General features: G+C 33.5%; 1 protein-coding gene across 2 annotated transcripts in view; it reads right to left on the bottom strand.

Moving 5' to 3' along the window:
• Positions 1–25464, bottom strand: part of LOC125074073 (heterogeneous nuclear ribonucleoprotein L) — a 408322-nt gene that overhangs the window by 53326 nt on the left and 329532 nt on the right. For both annotated transcript variants that reach the window (XM_047685304.1, XM_047685305.1), the window contains exons 3-5: positions 21969–22054; positions 13769–13865; positions 46–97 (exon numbers count right to left, since the gene is read on the bottom strand). In XM_047685304.1, the coding sequence (XP_047541260.1) occupies positions 46–97; positions 13769–13865; positions 21969–22054 (235 nt within the window). The remainder of the gene's footprint in view (positions 1–45; positions 98–13768; positions 13866–21968; positions 22055–25464) is intronic.

Genomic DNA, 25464 nt, shown 5'->3' with positions numbered 1-25464 from the left:
ATTGCGACAGATAAAACAAATTCAAGATAAGAATCATATACTCACATGTGTAGTCCCAGCTGTCTTGGTCATTTTTGAAAACGTTTAGTCTTTCAGGCTGTAACAAAAAAAAAAAAAAACATTAATTCGATATTCAAATACATAATATAACAGGCAATGTAAAGATAAAACACTATTTCTAGGTGACACTTCTTTCCACTTTCGTTGTACGTGTAGATAATTTTTTAACGGTTCCAAAAAACAATTCAGTTGTATTTTTTACGTCTGTTATCAGAGCTACGCCATTTATGAAACCGATTTGAAAAACTTTTTTTTTTTTCGCTCGGAGGTCGTACCTGTCGTTTGGGCCGATTTAAGTTAAAAATAGCACAATAAGGGTGATAAGCCGCTAGCTCTACATTTAATTCAACAATGTTACATGACCATTCAAAAGGGCTTTTATGAGCCTACTTAAATAAAGAATATTTTTATTTTGATTTTGAAAATATATTGAAAGGATTTATTTTGCTCAAGAACCTGCAACAAATGAATAACTTTCAATCATCTCGACTCGGGGTTTGAATTCAGGATCTCGAGACCTGACTAAGAAACCAGCGACTAGTCCAAAAAAACCCAGTCAAAGAGGTTCTTATAAATATAGATCTGCTATCTATAGCTTGTATCGAATGGCATCAAAATGACTACTAGTTCTATATTGAGTTAGACAAATTGACCGACTACAATCCGTCTCTTGTAACTGAATTATCTCTGAAATCGAATTACTATCGAGTCTAATTAAGTAAATGACGCGATTACCTGCCGAGCTATGATATAATGTATTTAATAACAGCTTTGTCTCTGCTTTCGAACGTTCGAAAATGATATATTGTATTTGGCATGTACATACATATATATCCGATTAACCAACAACGCAGGACGTATAGTGCACAATTGTGGGCGCACACACAGGTGAAACACCTCATTCTCATTATCAGATGATACGTCAAATCCGGCACTTTCGGAAAGAATTCAGGTGCAGAACGACCGGTTTTGAGTGCTTTTCCAGGCTCGAGAGTGTACAATCTTCCATCTTTCAGTGAAATTTTTTCAACAGAAAAATCTTATAGATTTTTTGGACATTAGAATCTGACTTATATCAACTCTATACTAACATCATTAATCTTGTTAATTAAGAACTATGCGATTTTCTTGCCGTTTGTTCTCACCGGTGGCGGCTTTCCGAAACGGTGGTAGAGTTGTAATATTGACCATTCAAAAGTTCTTTACTATAATGTTTACTTATATAAAATAATTTTTGATTGCTTCGTGTCGAAAATAAACCTTTTATAAATTTAGATCAACGACGTGACAAGGGTGATTTTCATGTCCCAGAATAAATACAAAAAGAGACCGTAAAAACATCCTAGTTAAAACCAGAACCTCGAAGTTATCTTACGAACAACATCCGATAACAGACGTAATGTTCATCTTATGCGTTAAAAAGCTCTCACTCCACTGGAACTTGGCTTCACACATCGCGTTACTGAGCCAAGGATTTGGCAAACGTCAGTAGAATTGGCCAGTCTTAATGTTATTTACGATAACAATATTTTCTCGTATATGCTATCTCTTGCGTTTTACTACTGTCGACTAGTTCTTGTCTGTGGTTTTGTTTGCATTTATATCTATTAAGAACTATTTACTATTTTAATTTATCCTGTAATTGAATATTGAATGCTATATCGTAATATGAAATCAGTGGAACATTGGCTTAAAAAAAAACACTTTGTTAAAATTTGATTTGATTGGACTATCAAATGATGATATCAAGTGATACAGCATTTAATATGATATTGTTGCCTTATTAGTCTTGGCTCAGTTTTCGTTTGCAATTATATATATATATATTCTAAATAAGTATAATTCTAGCATGATCTATGTTTTGGAGGCGCGCCAGACTTTTTATTATATTTATGAATATACATATCTCATAACAAAACTGGAAAATAATTTATCTCAAGTTAAAAAAAAAACAAAATAGCCATATCGTTACTTTCAGCTTGTTTTTATTTCATTTTACTTGCGATTTTAAATATATAAGCGCTTATATATTATACATATAAGTTATACAATTAACTTTGTACATTTTAACTTAGTGACCGATACAACTCTAAGCTAAAACTCGAATAAAATAAATCATTTTTCTTTCTTTTTCCTTCCTGTGTTCTTTTCTATCTATTATTCGTCATCTTTTCCTATTTCTTTTCCCCTTCCCCCTTTTCCTTTTCCCCTTTTTCCCTCTACGCTCGTGCTCATAAACTGTTCATTCATAAAAAAATTATAATAATAAACTCTATCTTATTGAGTTTCTTGGGTTTAGGTTCAGGTAGGTAGTAATAGCGACGGATTGATGACTACTCGGTGGTAGAGTTTCGTGGTAGGTACGCCCAACTATCAGATACATTTTTTTATGGCATTGGTTGGCGGACGAGCATATGGGCCACCTGATGGTAAGTGGTCACCACCACCCATAGACAAAGGCGCTGTGAGAAATATTAACCATTCCTTACATCACCTATGCGCCACCAACCTTGAGAACTAAGATGTTATGTCCCTTGTGCCTGTGATTACACTGGCTCACTCACCCTTCTAACCGGAACACAACAATACAGAGTACTGTTATTTGGTGGTAGAATATCTGATGAGTGGCACGTACCTACCCAGACGGGCTTGCACAAAGCCCTACCACCAAGTAAACTCTACCTTTAAACAGCTATATTAGGTATTGTTGTGATCCAGTTTGAAAGGTGAATTAGCAAGTGTAACAACAGCCACAACGAATATGAAATCTTAGTGGCATTAGCGATGTTAAGGGACTAGTTATTAACATTAAAGCTTGGAGCTAATACTTGTTGACTTCCATGCAGGATATATTATATATATATTTAACTAACATAATTCATTTCAAATTTTGGAAAAGAGTAACATCTGAGTTCCTCGCTGGTTCTTCTCAGTTGAATCTATATTCCGAACCGGTGGTAGCTTTTGATATAGTTCTATAAAATGTCGATTCAAAAGTACCTTTTTGAATAAAGTATATTTTGATTTTGGTCAATATTGCTCACAGCGTCTATGATATTAGTGACCACTACCGCTTATAAGATACTGTTATTATGATAGTAAATTACCATCATATAGTTTATTTGTCCGTCGGCGTATGTATTTTTATTAAATAAATAAATAATAATACTATAATAATAATTACCAAGTTATTATAAAAAACAATTACGCTTGTGTAAACACAGCTTTCGATTGTGTAAAATGACAAAATTTCTAAAAACTTGCTCGTTATGTTTTTAGCGTCATATTACAAATCGACCTCATAATTTGTTTAACGAATAAATATTAAAATACATATAGACAAAGATCGAAAACTAATCATTTATATAAGATAATTAAATACAAACATTACGAAGGATAGTTTGAGTAAATACACAAAGTGCAAATTAGTAAATAAACACGATATAAACACAAAAAAATAAAATATTTACTCATATAAAATTTCTAGACTCTGTTAAATACCATAAATAAACATAAGATTATTGTCGTATGACATATTCATTGTTTCCATCGTGGCTCTACCATCAAAAGGAGGCTAAGGTCCACTCCGACCAAACTTCTCCAGCGAAACTGTATAATTTTATGGACCAAGTTCTGTTTTTCCATGCGCCAAGTGGAGCAAACTTATGCTTGGTGGATTCCCGGTGCGCGTCATAGTATTGGTATTCGCCGAGACGTTGAGTGGGTGTTTGTGGTGGTTAGTTCCAGAAAGAAACTCTGTCTGTCTGTTTGTGTGAAAGAACTATAGTCTTTCACAGCCAAACCATTGAACCGAATTTGATGAACTTTAATTTGGAGTAAGCTCAAACACCAAGATGTTCTATAGGGTAATTTTATCTGTAAAACGCGACCGAAGCCGCAGGCGACAACTAGTTTTAAATGAATTACAAAACGTAACAATAGACAACGCCACAATATATATTAGACAATAGTTAATCGCGTCCATGTATTTTCGGAGCAACAGCCGAGAGGTATACAAAAGCATTTTTTTGTCACCTGATTTATCTCACGATATGTCGGGTCGCGCTCATGAATGAAAGCGATTGTGTAGACCCTGAATGAGATCGCTGATACTGTTTGCACGTTAGAAACATGAAATAAATCAAAGGTAATCTCGGGTCGTTATATATATTCCGAAAATATTCAACATACTTGCCCGAAGCGGAGCCCACACATTCGACATTTATGTATGAATATACATAGAATCATATGATACGAGGGCATTTTGTCACATGTTCTTAGTTCTCTGAAGTGTTTTTTCAATCCTTTGGTAGATGTTTACTAATCAATAAGCAAGTATAACGTTTCTATAATTTAGTAGCTTTTACGTTGCATCACTTAATATAGTTTGTAAAATGTCGATTCCAAAGTTTTTATAAAAGCCTACTTGAATAAAGTATATTTTGATTTTGATTAAATTAAATACATAATAAATTAATAAATATGTATATTTATAGATGTAATAGTGTGTATATTACATCTATAAATATTTTTCATTTTAAACAATAACTCAATATTAATCGGTATTTAATTTAGAAAAAAGTGAGGATTCAGTGAGTTTCAGTTGATTATTTTTTTGTTGAAACCGTTGGAACTTTATACAAAATCAATAGCGAGACCCACATTAACTAATAAGTGAAGCAAGTTAAAAACTTGTAATAAAGATATCAAATTTGCCCAGACTAAGGAGTAATGTAAAAGTTTATGTTTAGTTAAAGATTATTTTCTCTCTTTCTGTTCCCTAAACCTATTCTTATTGAGCCGTGGAATATATCGTGATAATGGCATGAGACCTGATGGACGTCAGCCCAGTTCCGAGGAAACGCTCATCCTGAGCGCTAGTCTGGCACACATTATACAATGACACAGTACCCCTGCTTCTTATCAGGGAAACAGTGTTAAGAGCGGGAGTTGCAAGCAACTGAAGCGAACGAACGAACCAAATAGTCTTCTATTACGGATTATGCCATAGTTCCATTTGCAGTCGAAACAGTTTTGGAACAGAACAAGTTTGGACCTTGGTGTAATAATGAGAAAACTTTCATTGAAAAACATCTTATTGCCTCCACTGGTGACAGAAGGGCTGGTTCATTTTTTGTCCCTAGGATCGATAAAGCGATGTAACAAAATACTTCTTGCATTCTTGCCCCCATTCCACGTGATCATATATATATATATATATATACATATATATATAGATAGGTCATAGATATAACTCTTAAGAAAATAATTGATCACCCCTTAAACAATATTTATAGATAAAGTGTTAAATAACACAGCAAAGAATATTAAATAAGACATCAAATAAATAGTTCCAGAATAGTCGGAATAATTCTATCAACTTTCCGAACCAGTTGTAGCTTCCGTTGAACTGACACGATTGTCTTATAATATATCGATTCAGGAGTGTTGCGAGAAGACATCATTGAATTTACTCAAAAGTAAAAATCGTTATTTAAAATTTTCTTTTTGGATGTTTTTAATTATTTTTTTTTAATAAAAACTGGTAGATACACGACTAAATACACTGTTCATAGAAAAAATAACGTTGGGGATTAGGATATTACATTTTACTTGGCGGTAGGGCTTTGTGCAAGCCCGTCTGGGTAGGTACCATCCACTCATCAGATATTCTACCGCCAAACAGAAGTACTCAGTATTGTTGTGTTCCGGTTTGAAGGTTGAGTGATCCAGTGTAACTACAGGCACGAGGGACATAACATCATAGTCCCCAAGGTTGGTGGCGCATTGGTGATGTAAGGAATGTTTAATATCTCTTATAGCGACATTGTCTATGGGCGGTAAGTATTTATTTGCTTTCAATTATTATCCAATGATAAATATTATATAAACACGTCACAAAGTAACGCATTAAACAGTTAATTTCCCTGTTATTTTGCCATTACGCACCGGTTCAGGGGTGAATTTTTGCCAACGGAAGTGTCATAATAGTCCCTTTGTTGCTAAGGTCCCTCGGACCGTGTCGTAATTTGTCGAGGCTAATCTAAAGTATTATAAATATTTATTAGACGTTGTACGCGTTTAAGGCACGTTTATTGTACGCCCGACGGTTATATTTTTGGGTTTTGAAGTTTATTGTCATTGTGATGTACTTACACGATATCTACACGTACAAACGACGACAACGGGGTGAGAAAATGGTCGTATTAATATTAAATTGAGAGCCAAGGCGGGTTTATGTCTCTACTTCTTTTTTAAGGTCTGTAGGAGGTGGCCTAGCAAATGGACCACGTGATGGTAAGGTTTTTTAATTTTTTTTACGTAATAGTAAGCAATTTTGTATTTTACTCATATGGTAAGTGGTTACCGCCGCCCATAGACATTGACGCTGTAAGAAATAACCTTTCCTGACATTACACCAAAGCTCCACCAACCTTTGGAGCTAAGATGTTATGTCCCTTGTGTCTGGAGTTACACTGGGTCACTCACCCTTCAAACCGGAACAAAATAGTACTAAGTATTGCTGTTTGGCGGTAGAATAATAATTCATGAGTTGGTGGTATTTTCCTCGACGAGCTTGCACTATCTCCAAGGGGTGCCTATTGTTTCTTATAGTGTCAATGTCTATAATTTGACAATCTGTCTACTCATTTTGAATAAAATAAAGAGAACACGTGGATCTTAAAATGCGACTGTGGGTTCAAATCTGGATGTCACACGCTAAATAATCACGTGTTTAATTTTTATACACCTCGGCTGCGTATGTCGTATAAAATTTGCCGTACGTTCACATCAACCTACAGTCTTTTAACAGGTGAGATTTGCCCAGTAGTACTCACTTAGAAGTACATAAGTATTTCTAAAATGAGGATGATTAAAAGAGTTTAACATTAACTTACTTTTAAATGATACTCTGCAGCACAAAGGCTATGCCTTTATTGATTAAGTATCTTACACAGTACCAAAGGTATTCTCGTGAGTATTAAGAAATGTTTGATAAAAAAAAGTTCGGTAAAGTAGCCAAGGCTATAAGAAACACGAAATGAGGGAAGTCGTTAAAACTACTCAATCGAACTGTCATAATCATAGGAGTTTGACGAATTGATCGATCCAATAAACAAATAAACTTTATCAACCTCAAATAACTTATGGCGGGGCCCTGCCAGTATTAGAAAGATAGGAAGACCAATATCTCGTTAGGATAACGATATAATAAAAATAGCTGGTAAAAACTGGACGACAATTGCCAAAGATAGAATTTAATAAAGATAAAAGATAGATATCAAGAAGAGAAAAATGGAAAAGTCTGGAGGAGGCCTTCACCCTTACAAAAGAGGGGTTGTTGCATGCCTGCGTGATAAATTATTACTGGAACTTTTTCAATGTCATGTTTTTAAATAAAATATAATTTATCAATCCATTTAACATTATACCCATAACAAGATTATTCATGTCCATTATGATCTAATATTATATTCATTATATAAATCATAATTAACTTTTTGTGTGAGAAATAAAAGACTTTTTAGTCTGTTTCTATTCTATTTTAACCACAAATAATTCCATACGAGTATAACGAAAGGCAGACATAACGACATCTAGTTAGATATCTAACGTAGCAATATAATAAAAGTTCTTCTATTGTTCAAAACTCTTTCGAGAAACTTTAGCTAATTTATCTTAACATATTTACTATTAGGAGCTACGTATACAACCTTAACTTTTAGAAAATTAACGATAATGTTAGACAAGCAGTCGCGGGAAAATCTTGTAGCATAATAGCTGTTAGAAATATTTTCTCAGTCTTTTATAAATATATATTTTTTCTCTCATTTAAAAAAACGAAGTTATCTTCCTGATTTATAACCTCGAGTAGCGGAAAAAGCGCTTCGGAATAGCGGCCGCACTCAGCGCTTCTCCTCGCTTCCGATTAAGAGGAAATAAAATAGTCCAATGTTGTTCAACATTTTTATTATTAATATATTTCTTTATTCCTTCAAAAAAAAAAAAAAACCATTAATGTTCTATTTAAATATACTTTATTCCAATTGTCTCTGATTTTTTTTTTAGGTAACATATATTGTAATATATAGGCAACAACTTACGCTGGACCTACATTACATACGGTGGTAGATTTTTGACAATCAATAAGCAAGTGTATACACTTCTATATTGAATAAAGATTTTTGACTTTGACTTTGACTTTGACTACATATGTCATATTTAATAAATAATATTTTAATCGAGATAAATATGTTAATTGGGGGTAATGATTAAGTGTTGATTTTTACCAAATCTTCTCGGTAGATTAGAATCCGAACCGGCGGTAATTTTACATTTAATTAAATGTTTAATACTTTACTTGGTGTACGGCTTCCTGCAAGCCCGTCTGGGTTGATACGACTCATTTATCAGTTATTCAACCGTCAAACAGCAAAATTTATTATTGTTATGTTATGGTTTCAATGGCAAGTCAGCAGAGATAAGACACATAATATTTTATCTCCCAAGGTTTGTAGCGTATTGGCGATCTACGGATTGCTTAATGTGTATGGACCGCTAACACCAATACTGAATGGACCAATTCGACTTAAGCTTAAAATAAACAATATTTTTTTTCATCCTTTGACTTACGTCTTATAAATCAACGTTTATAAGACGTAAGACCTTTATCAATCTGGATTACTAACAACTTAAACTATAAAAAACTTCAATTTATATTTAATAACTTGTAGATAATCTAACTAATCTAATAACTCTTCCGTTAAATAAACGAATGTAAAATTTAAATGACGTTAGTTTGTTTATGTTAGGAGTGAGGTAATATCCTTCTTGAGCAATTTACATAATCGGCCGGCTTACTGGGAGCGAATTAAAAGAAAGTTACTTATCGCAATTACGTGCAGAGATTTTAAAGTGAGTTTTATAAGGAAATATGATTATCTTTATTATACCTATATATATTATGAGCTAAAGTCGAGTAAAAATATGGATATTAGTCAAAGATTGCGGAGTTCAAACCCGGGCAAGTACTACTAAATTTTAACGTGTTTACTATTCAACTCTTACTAGGCACGACGAAAAACATCGCGGGAAAACCTGCATGAGGATGCAAATCTACCAAATGTGCATTCGCCGAACCGGTGGAATAAGTATCACAACCTTTTGAAACTTGCCCGGCTGTGGGACATTAAGAGTCTTACTTGTTTGTTCATGTGTGAGTGATACTTAATAATCTTGTAATGTACATTTATTTTCGTTTTATGTGTAAGTAAAGCAAGTTTATTTTTATCTTACAATCCTAGTAAAAATATCGTGAACGATACTATATTTAATAAAAGGGTTTTAATCGCAATATTTAAAATAAAAGAAGAAATACAAATATTTTCCAAAAGTATGTCGAATTTTATTTTTAGAGTGTCATTCAAACTTTTTTGTTCATACAGTTCCATAACGATAAAAAAAAAAAGACATTAAATTTTCAGAATATTTTCAACTGAGAATTTAGTTAAAATTTGAACGGACGTTCGCGATGAATGAAATTACTTATTTTATCGTACCGTAGTGAACGTATAAAAAATAATCTAACAATGTCAACTACGAAACCGTGATATTGAATTAAATGCGATGGTCTCTCGACAGTGACCGTACATTGCACTGAGACGGTGAGTGAGCCAGTGTAATTACATACACAAGGGACTTAACATCTTACATTCCGAGTTGGCAGCGAATTAACCGTGCAGATAGTAGTAGTTAATTACAACATTAATGTCTGTCTGTAGAATTGACTATTTACTACCACTTAGACCATTCGCCTTTAAATGTAACTAGTTGTCGGTCCCGGCTTCGCTCGCGTTTTTGGAGCTACTTTTTTATTCCAAACAGCTGACTTTTTGGAATAAAAAAGTAGCCATGTCCATCCTTGGAATTAAAGCTTGCTTCATAGGAAATTATATTAAATTCAGCTCTGTTCCGTGAAAGAGCAACAGATAGAGTTACTTTCGCATTTATATTATTAGTATAGATTTAATAAACTTGTAGTCATCCCGTTATCGAAATCCCGTTATAATAATAACTATTGCATTAACCTTAGCAGCCTGTAAATTTCCCACTGCTGGGCTAAAGGCCTCCTCTCCCTTTGAGGAGATGGTTTGGAGCATATTCCATCACGCTGCTCCAATGCGGGTTGGCGGAATACACATGTGGCAGAATTTCATTAAAATTAGAAACAGGCAGGTTTCCTCACGATGTTTTCCTTCACCGCCGAGCACGAGATGAATTATAAACATAAATTAAGCACATGAAAATTCAGTGGTGCCTGCCTGGGTTTGAACCCGAAATCATCGGTTAATATGCACGCGTTCTAACCACTGGGCCATCTCGGCTATATAATAACTATTGAAAAATTTGAAAATAACTCATTTGAATTTCGAAGGTTAAGACTATTTACGTGACAAGCGTGTATTATCAAGCATGTTATTGTATAGTATAAGAACAGCCATATCGGGTTATTTAGTAATTATTTCTGAACATCAGGCCCAGCTAGCGTCTCATATACGATATCATCGTTTTATTTTGGCCTTGTTTGTACCGGGTTCGATCGATCACCAGTGTGTATACACAGAGCCCTCTGACCTCCCCAACACTTCAGAGGGCAGACTAGCGAAAGGGGTTGGAATAATCGTCTCGTCCAAGACACCTACTTGTAAACGTTAAGCTCTTTGTGGCAAGATAAAAGATAGAAAAGAAATATTACGGTAAGGGAAAGAAGAAATATGTGTATGTATATTTGTTACCGGTAACCTAGGGATATATAAGATTAAGCTTAGATTGTAAAATAAAAGGCGTATGGAGCGCTCGGTACATTATAGTGAAGCAACAAAAGCGAATACAAAACCGAAAGCGAATGCAAATAGATGCTTGTGAAGATTGACACAATAACGTAGTACAATGAAATAAGTTAACGGCGACAAAAAGAGTCATTAAAAAAACCGTATGAATTAAAAAGGAAAGAGACAGAGAGAAAGAGACAGAAAGATCGTGATGACGTGACGATTTGTCCTCACTCTACTGAAAGCCGCGTAAAAGAACTTTGTTCCAAAAAAGGATTACAACAGGTAACCTCAGAAACATATCCACGTTTTCTTTTCCCTATTCAGCTATATATACTAAACACGTAAGCCTTCCTAAAGCCTACAATTCGTGAATTCTATCCGACGATTCTGGGTTCAATCCCGGGGCAAGCACCACAGCAGTAAGAATTCTAGTGCCAGTAATTTGTATTTATCGTGTCGTGCTCAGCGATTAGGGAAAACATCATGAGGAAATGTGCACGTGGTAGATAAGAATCTGCAACCCGCATTGGAGCAGCGTGGTGCAGTAATCTCCAAGCCTTTTCCTCAATAGAGAGGGGAGGACTTGCGTAGAGTGGGAAGTTAACTGCCTGTTACATTTTCTTACGATTTCAATTGGAACACAAACCAATTATTTATATTTTGGTTTTAAAACGTAATTTCTCGTATTTGTTTAGTTTAGTTAATCAGTAATTTTAATTTACTTCTCATATTTTTTACATTGTTATCTTGTCCGTAACATGTGCTGATTCAAACAAACGTTAATTCCTTTCAACTTTCAAGAAAATTAAAGATAGAAGATCATTGAGCTAAGCGATGTCTCCAAAGATCAGAGGATGTTTCCAGAATACTGTTTGATTTTAGCTCATACTAATCACCGAACGAGGAGTTCACAGAAGTTTCCAAGTATATTGGCTATGCATGCGAAGTTTTAGGAATCGATTACGTGGAGAGTTTCCGGGTTCAATTAGATGTCCCTCTCGTTATAAAACAAAAGGCAGATGGAGCGTGCGGAACATTATAGCAAAGCAACCAAATCCCGCTAGTACGAAACGATGCGTCTTTCTGTTAATACGTCAATTAATAATTAAAGTGACAGCACTTTTAAAACCGGATATTTACACGATTTTTTTTTCTGTAATCGCTTTTCTTGTTTAACTACATTGTCCCGCGTGTTCTATCTGCCTTTTGGTTTTATAATCAGAGCTTCCAACATAAGTTTCAGTCAATCGAAAGATATTCTTTATTCATAAAGGTACAAGCACTTTTGAATTGTAATGTTTTATAGGATTTATTTTAATGTAAAGTTTTCACCGGTTCAGACGTAGATTCTATCGAGACCATCATTTTACAGTATTTGAAATACAATATGTACTGGATCTTAATTGGACACAATTAAAAATCAAGAAGGGCCTTTACTTATATTGATTGTATTGAAATCAACTCCACGATTTTTATCTATACTAAAATTATAACGAGCGCAAAATAGTCATATTGTGTTGAGTAATATGCCTAATTTATAAATAAAATTTTATCAAAAAAAAAAAATTATGATGAATGAAATGATTACTTATCCTGCACGACAATCAACGTTGTGACAACTCTGAACAATCACCGTGTAATTAAAATAAATTCGCCATTCAGTTACCTCGAGTGCCATAATTTCTTCGTATTCGTCAAAAATTGGAGCGCACTTGAAGTGAACAGATGTCACGTTGACGCAATTTGAGAAGGACCTCGTTGGGACGACGAATCAAAAGCGTCGTCAAATATTTCAAACATCCTGTACCTAGTCACGGCTGGGGGGAGCATCGAGTGCATTATCCGCTATTAAACATACGTGCCTTGCACTTGATACTGATTGATATACATCTCTACTATTAATAGTACTAAGTACAGCATAATTCTCCTACATTTGCATCCCTTGATATATTTAAAAACGTATATGGATAAAATTTTCGATGTATTTGATCACGACACTGAAAACATCAATCATCACGAACCGAGATTGACTAATCGGTAGAACACGTGAATGAATTTACTTGATCGTAAGACTTTCTGCAAGCCTATCTGATACTTTTCCACTAACTCATCAAATACTCTACTCATAATAGTCAATACTAAGTATTACCTATCATCACATAGGCCATTTGCCCGTTTGCCTACCAATCTTCTAAAAAACGAATCCAAATCAAATCAAATTCCTTCATTCAATATAGAAGCATTACACTTACTTATTGATAGTCAAATTAAACACTATCTACTATATATTACTACACCATCGGTTCGGAAAAGAAAATACCCTGATCTGACAAGAACCGGCGGAAGAAACTAAGCGGGTATTCTTTTGTCAATTTTATTATTTACAAATATTCAATATGAACAGAAATAGCCAGGAGGCGATCGTTTCATCATTCATTCCTATTCATCATTCCTAAGGCGTACAGGTACCATTTTGAACGCTTTCTGGGATCCTGTTGTAGAACCAAAAGGGTTACTGACTCTATGCAGTCGAGTAACAGGAGTAACAAGTTTGTGTTTCGAAGGGTAAAAACGCGATTACCACTGTTACATGTGGAATTTCATCACAATTCATTTATAAATCATCACATACGTCTTTATACTCTTGACGGAAAACGAAATGTACGCAAAAATGAGATGTTTCGGATGAATCAGCGTAATAGATTAATTTCCAAGCCTTCATCGAGGGTAAAAGAGGCTATTGATCAGCAATGGTGGAATATATACAGACTATAGAATACCAGTACCATAAAAATAACGTGTATAAAAATTCAATAAAATTCACCACTACGAGTAAATATATATACGAGTATATGAATAAAAATAAGACTCACCTTGGCAAATTCGATTTTGAGAGTGCAGCATCCGGAGTAAATGTCGCAGCCGTGTAGAGCTTCTTTTGCTCGCGTCGCAGATTCGATGCTCTCGAACTTGTGGCGTTGAGTTAAGGTTTATTTTTCTTTGGCAAATATTGTTATTTACACAGATAACATATGATATTGATTGTAAAATAACGAACTTCATAAATCGTATCTAATATTGCAGATTTTATTAGTTTTCTGTTAACAATGATTCCCAAAGTATTTAAAGATCTCCTATTTAATGAAGGCGAACCTTTGGCTATTTGTTAGCGAGTCTTAACATTGAAACAGATTTGGACTGGAATTAAAGTATACTTAACGTCCCCTGGCTTAACGCATAAAGTACTTCCTTTGTCCTTTCCATCAAGGTAATGTATGTAGGTCCTTAGGGAGTTCCATCTCAAGACGACCGTTAATAACTTGCTATGAATTAGAATTCCACGGTCACGAATAATACTAGTTAATCTACTGACAAAAGATCCGACAACTTTTTGTCCAAATTTTTGTCTACTTTCACAATGAGTACACTCAACCAAAAGCTATCACATAAATTGTTTCTTTTTAACATTAACGATGCTGATTTCATTTTGGCCGAATTGTAGTACCTGAATTGTAGAATTGTTCCAACCACTCCAACATTTAGAGAAGTTATTCAGATTCCTTACGCCATCGTATTTGCACCATCAACCTTCGGTACTAAGATGTTATTATCGACCTGCAGTTATAATCTCACTCATCCTTCAAATAGGAACATCATAATACTAAGAACTGCTGTTTGGCGGTAGCATATCTAATGAGTGAGTCCTACCCTACGAGCTTGCACAAAGCCCCTCTACCAAGTATAGAATCATTATACATAATACCTCTACAATATAAATACTTTATGTGTAACGATCGCTTTAACGCGTCTAATATATATCTAATATATAATCTAATATACATATTGAAATGCGATTAGCAAGCGGATTTGACATTAATAAGTATACCATTAAGGTAAGTACGTTATGAGTTTGTCAGTAAAAAATAAAAAGTTTAAAATAGGATAAAATAGCGTTGAAATTTAAAGTCCAATAAAAAATAATTTTGTTTATAAATTAAAGTAACAATTTATAAATATCTAGACTAAGGCCATTTAAAGCCGAAAATCCTAATATACAATAATGTGTGGGATGGTACAATTTCGTTTATCAATGAGCAAGTTTAACGCCTCTATATTAAATAAATATTTTTGGTATAAAGATTTTTTCTAAGCCATTGATGAATAAACTCAAAGTATTTCCTAGAGAAGAGATATTTGCTCTGAATTCTATTTGCATATACAACACAAAACACAAAATGGATAACTAATATAATATATATATGTTGTGTATTATCTCCAAAATCGTTAGTCGCTCCGCTTTCAACTAACATATTTTTTGTCGCAGACGTCGACAGACCGTAATTTAGTCGGAAAGTTGGACAGATTTGAATAAAACTCCCACGGAATTGACAAAAAACAATTTAGACAAAAGTTTTAATGGTATGTAAATATACGTTATATTGATGTAAGGAACAGATATGAAAGTATATCTCTCGGTATATTTACATAACTAATATATCTTGTTATAGAATTATGATATTATCTTTAGAAATTGAATGAAATCAAAGGTAAATTACGCATACTTTTGGATGATTCCCATTGGCCCACTGGTCTCGATTCAAGGCGAGCAGTAATGTTAGCTTATGCCTAAATTGTATTAGTTTCGTCGTAAGATAACCTACACATGTTTTTCTGCTTCAGGTATGTCCATTAGTACAAATCGGAAAATCGTGGTGAATAAATCTTCAAATCCTCTTATTACGAAGAAAAAATACTCTTTTGTGTAGGAAATTTACAGAATGTTTCCTTTGTTAATGGATAAAATACGTTACTATTCAATACATCGATTACATTGAAACATCCGATCGCTCCGCAGGTCGTTGGACAACTGACCTTTTGAGCTGCCTGTTACACTGTTGCGATTTTGGCCGACCAATGAGCGCTCATTCCTTTTTTGAATTTCAGTACTTTATTATATTTAAGATTTTGGTTATTATATCGAAATATCGTTAAAATAAAATATTCGTGTAACCTGAGTCAGTGTAGCTGCAGGTACAAGGGACATTACATCTTGGTTCCGAATGTTGGTGGCGCATTGGCGATGTAAGGAATACGTTTTACAGCGCCGTTGTCTATGGGCGGTGTTGACCACTAACCATAAAGTGGACCATTCACCATCAGGCTTGTCTGCCTACCTATATCAGAAGCCTTTGTTATATGTCAATTTGTGTCAGATTACACTTCTGTTACATGAACCTCATTTATATGTGTTAAAGATTTTAGTTCGCATATTAAATGAGAAAATATTTTCAACTATAGCATACATCAGACTTTTAATAATACCGAACGTCAAGTTTGTACAGAGTTTATATGGTTGAACGCGCTGTGCTCAGGAAATACAAACCCGATTTGAATAATTAAATTCCCGTTAGATAGTTCATTTATTAAGGCGGATTACGGGCTTTATAAATTCATACAACGAACCGTAGCAGCGGAGCCGAAACCACAAACGTCAACCTACACGGCAAATCGTCAGAAAGAGGTACGTATAACAAATTTAATGTTTGTGAAATAGAGAAGATGCACGCCTCGCACTAGCTGAGTAAACTATTGTTGCGGGTATAAGCGACGAATTATAATGACGTCACGTCGCGATGAACATGTGCTAAGATTATCAGCATATAATTTTATCGCGTTTTAACTCGGTGTCATTTACGAATCAATGTTTTTCTCTTTGCTCAAATTACATTATAGTATTTCTTCAATAATTAAAGAAGTACCTTTAGTCCTATTTTACGATCAGAGGAACGGTAGACGTAAGTACATGGTGGAGTATTAATTTCTCATATCTATAAAAAATAATAATTAATTGTTATATTATATATTTATTATAAATCAAAAATATATCGTTCTACTTATAAATAAAATATCCCAATTACTAATAATGATTGACCAATTGATTTTTTTTATTAGGAATACATAAAATAGCTCATTAAAAAAAAACAAAATACGTAATAATATTTTAAAGTTCAAAAGTCTATTGCAACCATAAAAAAAAACTTAGCACGTTCCAAAATCAAACAAAATTAAGCGACTTTTAAATGAGTCAACCTTTTAAACTACCATATTTCAAAACAACACCCGAATACAAAAAAAAAAAAACGCATTACAAGACACAAAGATAAATCACCGACATTTTTTCTGAACGAACAATATACATAATGAACGAATGAAAACATTCATTCGTCAGACACGGCACGGTGTAACATTCCACGTGGCACGTGCTCCATATATTTCGTCGTTATATTTTTTTTCAAACAAGTCGACGTAAATCAAATCGTCTAGTTTTATTTATTACTCTTAATCTGTAACAAGTCACACGTGTTTTAGATTATTCGACGAGATTTTTGACAAATCACGTTAATATAATTAATTTGTTTTTATCTCTTATTGTTTTGCGAATATATTTTTTTCTTTTTTTTTTTAAACTGTTAATAGCGCAATGGTTTATGTGTTATTGTGGTAAAAAACACACCTAGCGCAAGCTTTAAGTTAAAGTGGAGGGTTAAATAGGAATATTATTAATTCCTTATAATAAGAAATTACTACAATTCCTTATAATATTTTTATTTTCAGGAAATACTTTTTTAAGTAACATTTATTGGGTGCGATATGAATTTAATTTGTCAAGTGGTTAGCTTATTTGACCGCAGACGATCAGGCTACAGGTTGAAACAACCCCGATTTGGACCAATAAGAATTCGGTTTTCCTCAGTGGAAACTCAAGAGTCTAGAAGGGAGTAGAGTAGTAGTAGGGTGCTTTACAGTCCCTTACTTCGGTACGCACGTAAAGCAGTTGGTACCTGAAACTCTTTAGTGTTGGATTTTCCGTGTTATTATGAAGTAAGTATTTAAGTATTTTACGTGTTATAAACAAACTGTATTCCCTTTGTATGCGCAAAGATTCGTGCACCATATTAACCTAAGCAAACTAACGGCGGTCATTCCTGAGGGAGAACTCCCTCGGGAATTACCGCCGTGGTCGTCATCCTTGAAAATCATCATAAATATCCCCCTGACAACAAAACGCAATATGCAAAATAAATCCGTAAATAACTTCCGAATCGAAACAAAAATATAACCGATATAAAATCGTTATTACTAAACTTTAGAGACCACTCTCTGAAAATACTATTTCAGAGAATCCAATCCATCTCCCGTACTAAATGCTCTAAAGCCATTTTTACAAACGACTCGAACTACGATATTCAACAAAACAAACCTTATCACGATAAACATAAAGTTCAAAATAATAATACAGGATAATGAAATAATTTCTTTTACGGCTACAATAAAGAAATTATGACACTAGAAGGAGAAGTGGGTAGTTTGAAATTGGTTATATTAAAATATTAAGAGTAAATATAAGATTTTTTTTTTATAATCTGCTTGCTATTGATCCATAGTGAGAATTAAATTATCTAAACTAATTAGCGAGGCGTTTTTGTGTAATGTCTATTAGAAAAAAAAACTATTAAAACCGTGTCGTGAGTGACGCGGTTGGCACGAAGTTGCTTTCGTTATAACGTTCGAGAAGAATATTTAAATTTTAATAACAACATTGTTATTAAAAATGTCGTATGAATTAATAAAAAAAAAAAATAACGGCAGTTATGGGGATTGTCAATAGAAGCGTAAATCTCAGAAATTTACGTATTAAAATTTGAAATTTCATAATATTTAAATTGAAAATCCAAATAATAATAATAATAAACTATACGCAAAACTTATGTTGCACAATACATCAGATGTATAGCTATAGATATTAATTATGCGGTGATGCGACCACGCGAGATTTCAGTTATCCAAAAAGCGTCTAACGCGCACGGCCACTGCGCAGGCACCAGTCATTAGTATGTCGGTGACGCGTCGGTTATCCCCTACTAAAAATGCCCAAAAGAAGTTTTCACTTCAAAAACCAATAATATTGAATAAAATCGTATGCAATAGAAAGAGACAGATAGAAAGAGAAAGAGAGAGAATGGTCGCCTGGTATAACGCTTCTTATTTTGGCGACTATTTCTGCCAGTTCACTCTTATATTAAATTATCTAAACTAATTAGCGAGGCGTTTTCGAGTAATGTCTATTAAAAAAAAACTTATCTACCGTAAGCAGCGTTAGAGAGACTACGTACCAAAACTTTGCAAAAACATGCAGCGCGTTTAGGAAAAAGTGTTTGTATACTGTAATATCAGAACATGATTTTTACGCTTATAACGTCAATAGTTTAAATTTGAAGCGTATATGTATATATTTATGAGTATACATATACATACATACACAAGCTTATGACTGCGTCTGTATATAATTGTATACGTGGAAAACATTATTGGTTTAATATTGAAATCGGAATGAAATGACAAATTGTCAGAAGCTCACGAGGTAGTATACACCAAATATGATGACTTAGTTATGACTTAGACTAGAAATGTTGGAGTAGTCTTAGGTCTTAGAAGTCAACGAACGAAGGACGGTTTTACAAAAAAAGTTTAATTAACAATAGAATAATGTAAATACCAATAATCGATATTACTAATACAGCTTATGTAAAAAAAGTAAAGTAACTGTAAATCTCCCACTGTTGGGCAAAGGGGAGAAGGTTTGAAATCCATCTCTAATATGGGTATTTATCTATCTTTACTATCGTCGAATGATGGAATTTTTCGAAATTCACCAATAGTTTAATAGTGACAACACGGAGCAGCAAAACTGGCATTCTTAGAAGAACAACGGAAGCTTTGTTGCCGAATCTATCAAAAGCAATAGAGCATTTAAACAGTTAAAAAAAAATGTTACGGCAAAAATGTCTCCATAGTAACAATCCTCTCTCCGAACTAAAATTAATACGAATGACTTAAACCCATTTCGCATTGCATCGTCCACCTGTTGGTCCATCATGATTAAAACCATCCAGAGATATAAAAACTAATTTCAACCGTATTTAATACAGAATAAGATACAAAGTCGTATAGAAACAAGGTACAGGTATATCTGTATATTTTTATAAAAACCACTATCAAATGTTAAGACGTGTTTATTTATGTATCCTTTTTACTGCTAACGATAAAGACCATGGCGATCGCTGTTGAGGCGTGGTGCGAGTGCTAACGGTGAAACGTAAAAATAAAACAAATAGATATTTATTTAAAGTGGTAACGTTGTATGCGCGAATAATTCAATATTCGATTTAAAATAAACTGTATTAAGATACGTTTTTGCTTCAAATTAATAATTTTTGGTTGACCATAAGGATACCGAAGAATTTTACCGCGAAGAGCTGGCTAGATAAGCTCAAGTGAGTAACATTTTGAACGAAGAACAAACTGAAGAAATTTTGAATTGATTAAAATAATGACTTTATTATGGTATTTATTGTAAGTCGTTTAATTCATAAATTTATCTCACCCTTATTAACTTAGTAAATAAAGCGTATTAAATTACCAATGTAACAGAATCGTTGGAAAGGAAACTCCTGATTTACTTGCGGGTTCTACTCGGAGTAATTTACAATCCGAATCGGTTATCACTCGATATTCTTGTAAAATAACGATTCAAAATTGCTTCTAGAACTTACTTTTAATAAGGCATACTTTGATTTTTTTATATCTATATAACAATATTATAAAAGCGAAAGTAAGTATCACGGCTAAGCTATACAACCTTATTTAATGAAATTTGGTATGAAGAAGGAAGGACGAAGGCTACTCTCTATACAATACGACGCCCCCCCTCCCCCGCGCACCACGCGGGCGAAAAGCTACTTGCACAATAATCCGGTCTATCTATCAAACTACATATACGTTCATAGTCGTTCACGAAAAAAAAAACACAGACAAATTTTACTATTGCCCCCATCCCATGAGAGACCTACATTACGATATTCGGGTTACGACAGTACAGTAGATATTTTATTATGAAGTTATAACATAACTGTAATGAACAATAAAATATATATTTCAAATGGAATACCTTACCCTATTATTTATTACTAGCGGTCGCTCTTTTGACGAAATTCGACAGAAATTCATTGCTTATAGAAATGAGACTTAATATTCAAAGAAGGATAAGCTACAAGTTAATAAAATAATAAATAAATAAATAATGGACACCATCACATACATTACTCTGATCCCAATGTAAGTAGCTAAAGCACTTGTGTTATGGAAAATCAGAAGTAACGACGGTACCACATACACCAAGACCCAAGGCAAAATAGAAAACTAATGAACTTTTCGTACATCGACTCGGCCGGGAATCGAAACCGGAACCTCGGAGTGGCGTACCCATGAAAACCGATGTACACACTACTCGACGGTCGTCAATCAAGGAGTTATTGTAAAATAACTAATGATAGAAAAATGCGGTTTGTGTGATATTACCTTTTTTATTTATTTTAATGTAATGTATTGTATCAGATATTTTTATTTACTAGTAAGTCTTTACTTGGTGATAGTACTTTCTGAAAACCCGTCTGGCTAGGCACCAGTCACTCATCGGATATTCTACAAGGAATACTTGTATAGTTGTGCTCAATTGAAGGGTGAGTGAGCCAGTGTAACAACACGCACGAGCGATATAACATCTTAGCTCGCAATGTTAATGGCGCATTGGCAATATAAGGAATGGTTTTCATTTCACGTCTGTGGGCGGTGAAGGTGGCCCATTTCCATCTGTCTGCCTATGCTATAAAAAATATTTCCCTCTTCTTGAATATATAAACTAAATTTACAAAAATCAATAATTATATATCTGTGCAACTATATGATATGCTAATTAATAAATAACCGCCCGCTTAGCTTGGTGGAAATTAAATTAATAAATTAAATTAAAAAAAAATATTTACAGAATACAATACGTTATAAGCGCCAGGGTGTGCGCAAGAGGATTGTATATCTGTCAAATGACTCATACCTCCGAAGAACTATAGAGAAGTAATTCTTCATTGAAAATATATTTTCCTAATACTTATCTTTAACCATCCAACCAAAGTTTCGTTAAAAATATATTATTTTATTACTCATTGAAAAGGATATTCAACCATCGCCTGCACTCCATTCTTCTTGAAGACGACAATCCTCTGTACTTGGCCGTGTGGCGTGCTGATCGTGTGTATGACATCCTGAAACAAAAGAGAAAAACAATTAAAATCGTTACTATAGAATTATTTAAAAATCTATATAATAATATATATAATTTTCTATCAACATAATTATAACTAGTCGGTCGCCCGAGAAACTTCACATTTATTCAATTTTTTTGTTGTAAACTGCATGTCACTCGTCTACATTCTGCGCCAAAATTATGAAACATTATTTACATGTTTTTTTTTTTTAATTACAAATACATAGTATATACATTAGTTCAGTTAGAATCGTTTTTCGTTCGGTTTTTCGATAACAATTTACTTTAATTTTGTTTACGTTTTTAATTTTTTTTTATACAGCCTTAGCACTGCGCTCTAAACGGCCAGTAATTATTTTGCGCTCTCTGAAATTAATTCATTGTTAAATTGTAACATTTTAGTAGCTTGCAATCAAGAATCATCTTTATTTGTATGCACATCTCCGGCTGGAGCTCTTCAAAATGAGACCATATCCGATTTTTTATGAACAGCTCGTTAGCTCGATAGCTCCCAATAATCATTGGGAGCAGAGCAGAGCAGAGCAGAGAGATTATGGGAATCGTCCCATCGACAAAAATCGGCTTAAGTTACAATACGCTATTAATATAAAAGATGTTCCAATAACAAAACATAGTGTCACAAAACTCTACTCACAAATATATCGGCCCTTTCTTGTGTATGACGTTGAAAGGGATAGAAAGATTTACTTCTGCCAAAATAGGTAACGATTGTGTACATCATAAAGAGAACCTATAAACGAGCTTCAAAGTAAGCCTAATTTTTTCAAATCCAATTCCGAAATAATCTATCGACCTGATAAAACACGTGAAGCTAAATTGAAGGTGCCAATTCGACGAAGCGAGTTTTTCTAACTAAACTTTTGTTTTAAATTTAGTTACCTCGATCTCGGCGACAAAGAGAAACATTGTAACATAATTATAGAGAAATTATTATAGATACATATACTCATTATATATATATATGTATAATATTTTATTAACACAACAGTAAGGGGTTTACCTTTTAAAGAAAGATATTTCGTAATGATTTTTGAGTTGGAATTAATATAGTCAATAATACCTATTTATTCATGGTAATGTATTTGGTATAAGTATTTATTTGAAGCGTAAATGCAATGTCCCACTGTTGGGATATGGGCCCCCCTCCTCTTTGCGGAGAAGGCTTGGAGCTTACACTATCATGCTGCTTCTGTACGTGCACATTCCCTCACGATGTTTTCCTTCATCGTGCACGAGATGAATTATAAACACAAACTTAAGCACGAATTTAAGCAAACGAAAATTCTGCGATACTTGCCCGGATTTGAACTCAGTATCATCGGTTAATCATTTTATAACAACTGGACCATTCAGACAAATTTATGAATTCATTTCATTTTATCTTTTTATATTTCAAAATACCTTTCGTCCTCTTACCTATACGATGTAACCAGATGATCTGAGGCATTGATAGAATCTCTAATAATAGAAGCTCGGAGATCCCACGTGACGTCATTAGGGAGGCTATGATGAATGACTGAATAGAGTTTTACGCCCTCACACGTTCAGGGGTTTGAGGGATGTAATTAACTTGGCTGTCTTGTCTGTCGACGGAGTGTGCGGTCTTATCTAAACACATGATCGTATTTGATATTTGTGCATTCCAGCGTTTGTAAATGCACGTATCTGTGTTTTTTATATTATCATATATAGGTAGGCAGATTGGCAAATGGCAATTGGCTACTTGATAGTTAGTGATATTGGCGCTATACCAAACTTGGCAATTAAGATCTTATGTATCTTGTATCCGTAATTACACTCACCACTCAATATCCAAATAGGAACACAACAATGTCATGTATAGTAGTCGATACGATACCTGGTGGTACCTACCCAGAAAGGCGTGCACAAAGCCCTACCACGAAATAAATCTGCTTGAAATACAGCTAAAACTGGTATAGTTATATTAAAATACGAGATTTAGTAACCAATTAATTTAACAACAATGAAACTCCACGAGACGATACAGCGGAACATCGTCTAACTTCTGACCGCATCGCCCTTAAGTTCCAAACTTGGATACCAAATTGTTCTAAGCACTACTTAGTAACAGTAAGTACCTAAATATTTATAATTGTGATTAAATACAGTGTACCGTAATATTTGACATCCTGTATATTTATCAATACTAATATTTTTTTTCAATAGTATACAGTACAGTATTTATATTTTTACAATAGTATAAATATATCTTAAAGCAGACAAAGATAATTAGGTATTTTTATATGCAAACAATTTTATCATAAGTAATTAAAAAAAAAACATAAGCTCACAGCATAATTCAAAAGTATCACAGGAAACGAATCGAGTTAGTAGATAGGTAAGGATTAGACGCAATCATAATCTTTATTTTCTATGATGTCAGATTTTTACAAAGCCCAGTAAAAAATCACGCTGTATACTATCCAGTAATCTAAGCTTAAACAAAATAAAGCAACACCAAATATAAAAAAAAAAATATATATATGGAAACTTCAGTTGTATAACAATAGGAAAAAATATATTTATAAAAAAAAAAAGGAAAAGTCCGTACGTAAATGTGACGAACAAATTGGGCGTACTTTGTACAGATCTATTGTTATGGTTTCAATAAAATCGAGGATAAAGTTGAGTGTTGTTTAACTTACGTATTGTAGAACCTTCGGTTTATGGAAATTTAAAATAATTTATAAAGGTACAAACAAAACAGCTCAGTATATTTTTCTCCTTTGCTCTTCAACTGTTTTTTTTTTTGGAAATAAGAGAAGATAAAAAATTTGTTTGTGATTTGCAATTCATTTAATTGGTCCTTCTCAAATTTTCAATGATTGACCAGTAATCGATTATAATCAATAATCGATTACTGGTCAATTATTAGTATTTATTATAATTTCAATTGTTATTTTGAATTTTAATATTAAATATATAACTACTTCCAGAAATATCGTACGATTCTTCCCATTAAAAATCTCAATATATTTTAAATTATAATCAAACTTAGATTGTTAGCAGAATTCATTGTTGTAAGGAAAATTGAATATAAGCCAACCTCCTATGCTGCAAATTCTTTCGAGTTTAAAACTTACAAGAAAAGTTTATTGTAAATTTGGCATAAGATCAAATAATGAGAAAAAATATTGGAAATTAAATTTAAAGTGTATAAATATGAAAGGAGAAATGTTTAATCTTTGCCAAAATAGACAAATCGTACATAGGACCAAACTCGGGACGTTTTTGTGTGATTTCAGAAAATACTTGAATCAGAGAAACACGCTTATTAGATATCACGGTTCAGAGTTAGATAAAACAAAAGATAAAGGATATGACATGTTAGTTATAAATTTGTTGGCGCATTGGCGATGTCAGGAA

This window comes from Vanessa atalanta, chromosome 26 (assembly GCF_905147765.1).
Source record: "Vanessa atalanta chromosome 26, ilVanAtal1.2, whole genome shotgun sequence".
Lineage (NCBI taxonomy): Eukaryota > Metazoa > Arthropoda > Insecta > Lepidoptera > Nymphalidae > Vanessa > Vanessa atalanta.
This window is presented reverse-complemented; position numbering and strand designations above follow the sequence as displayed.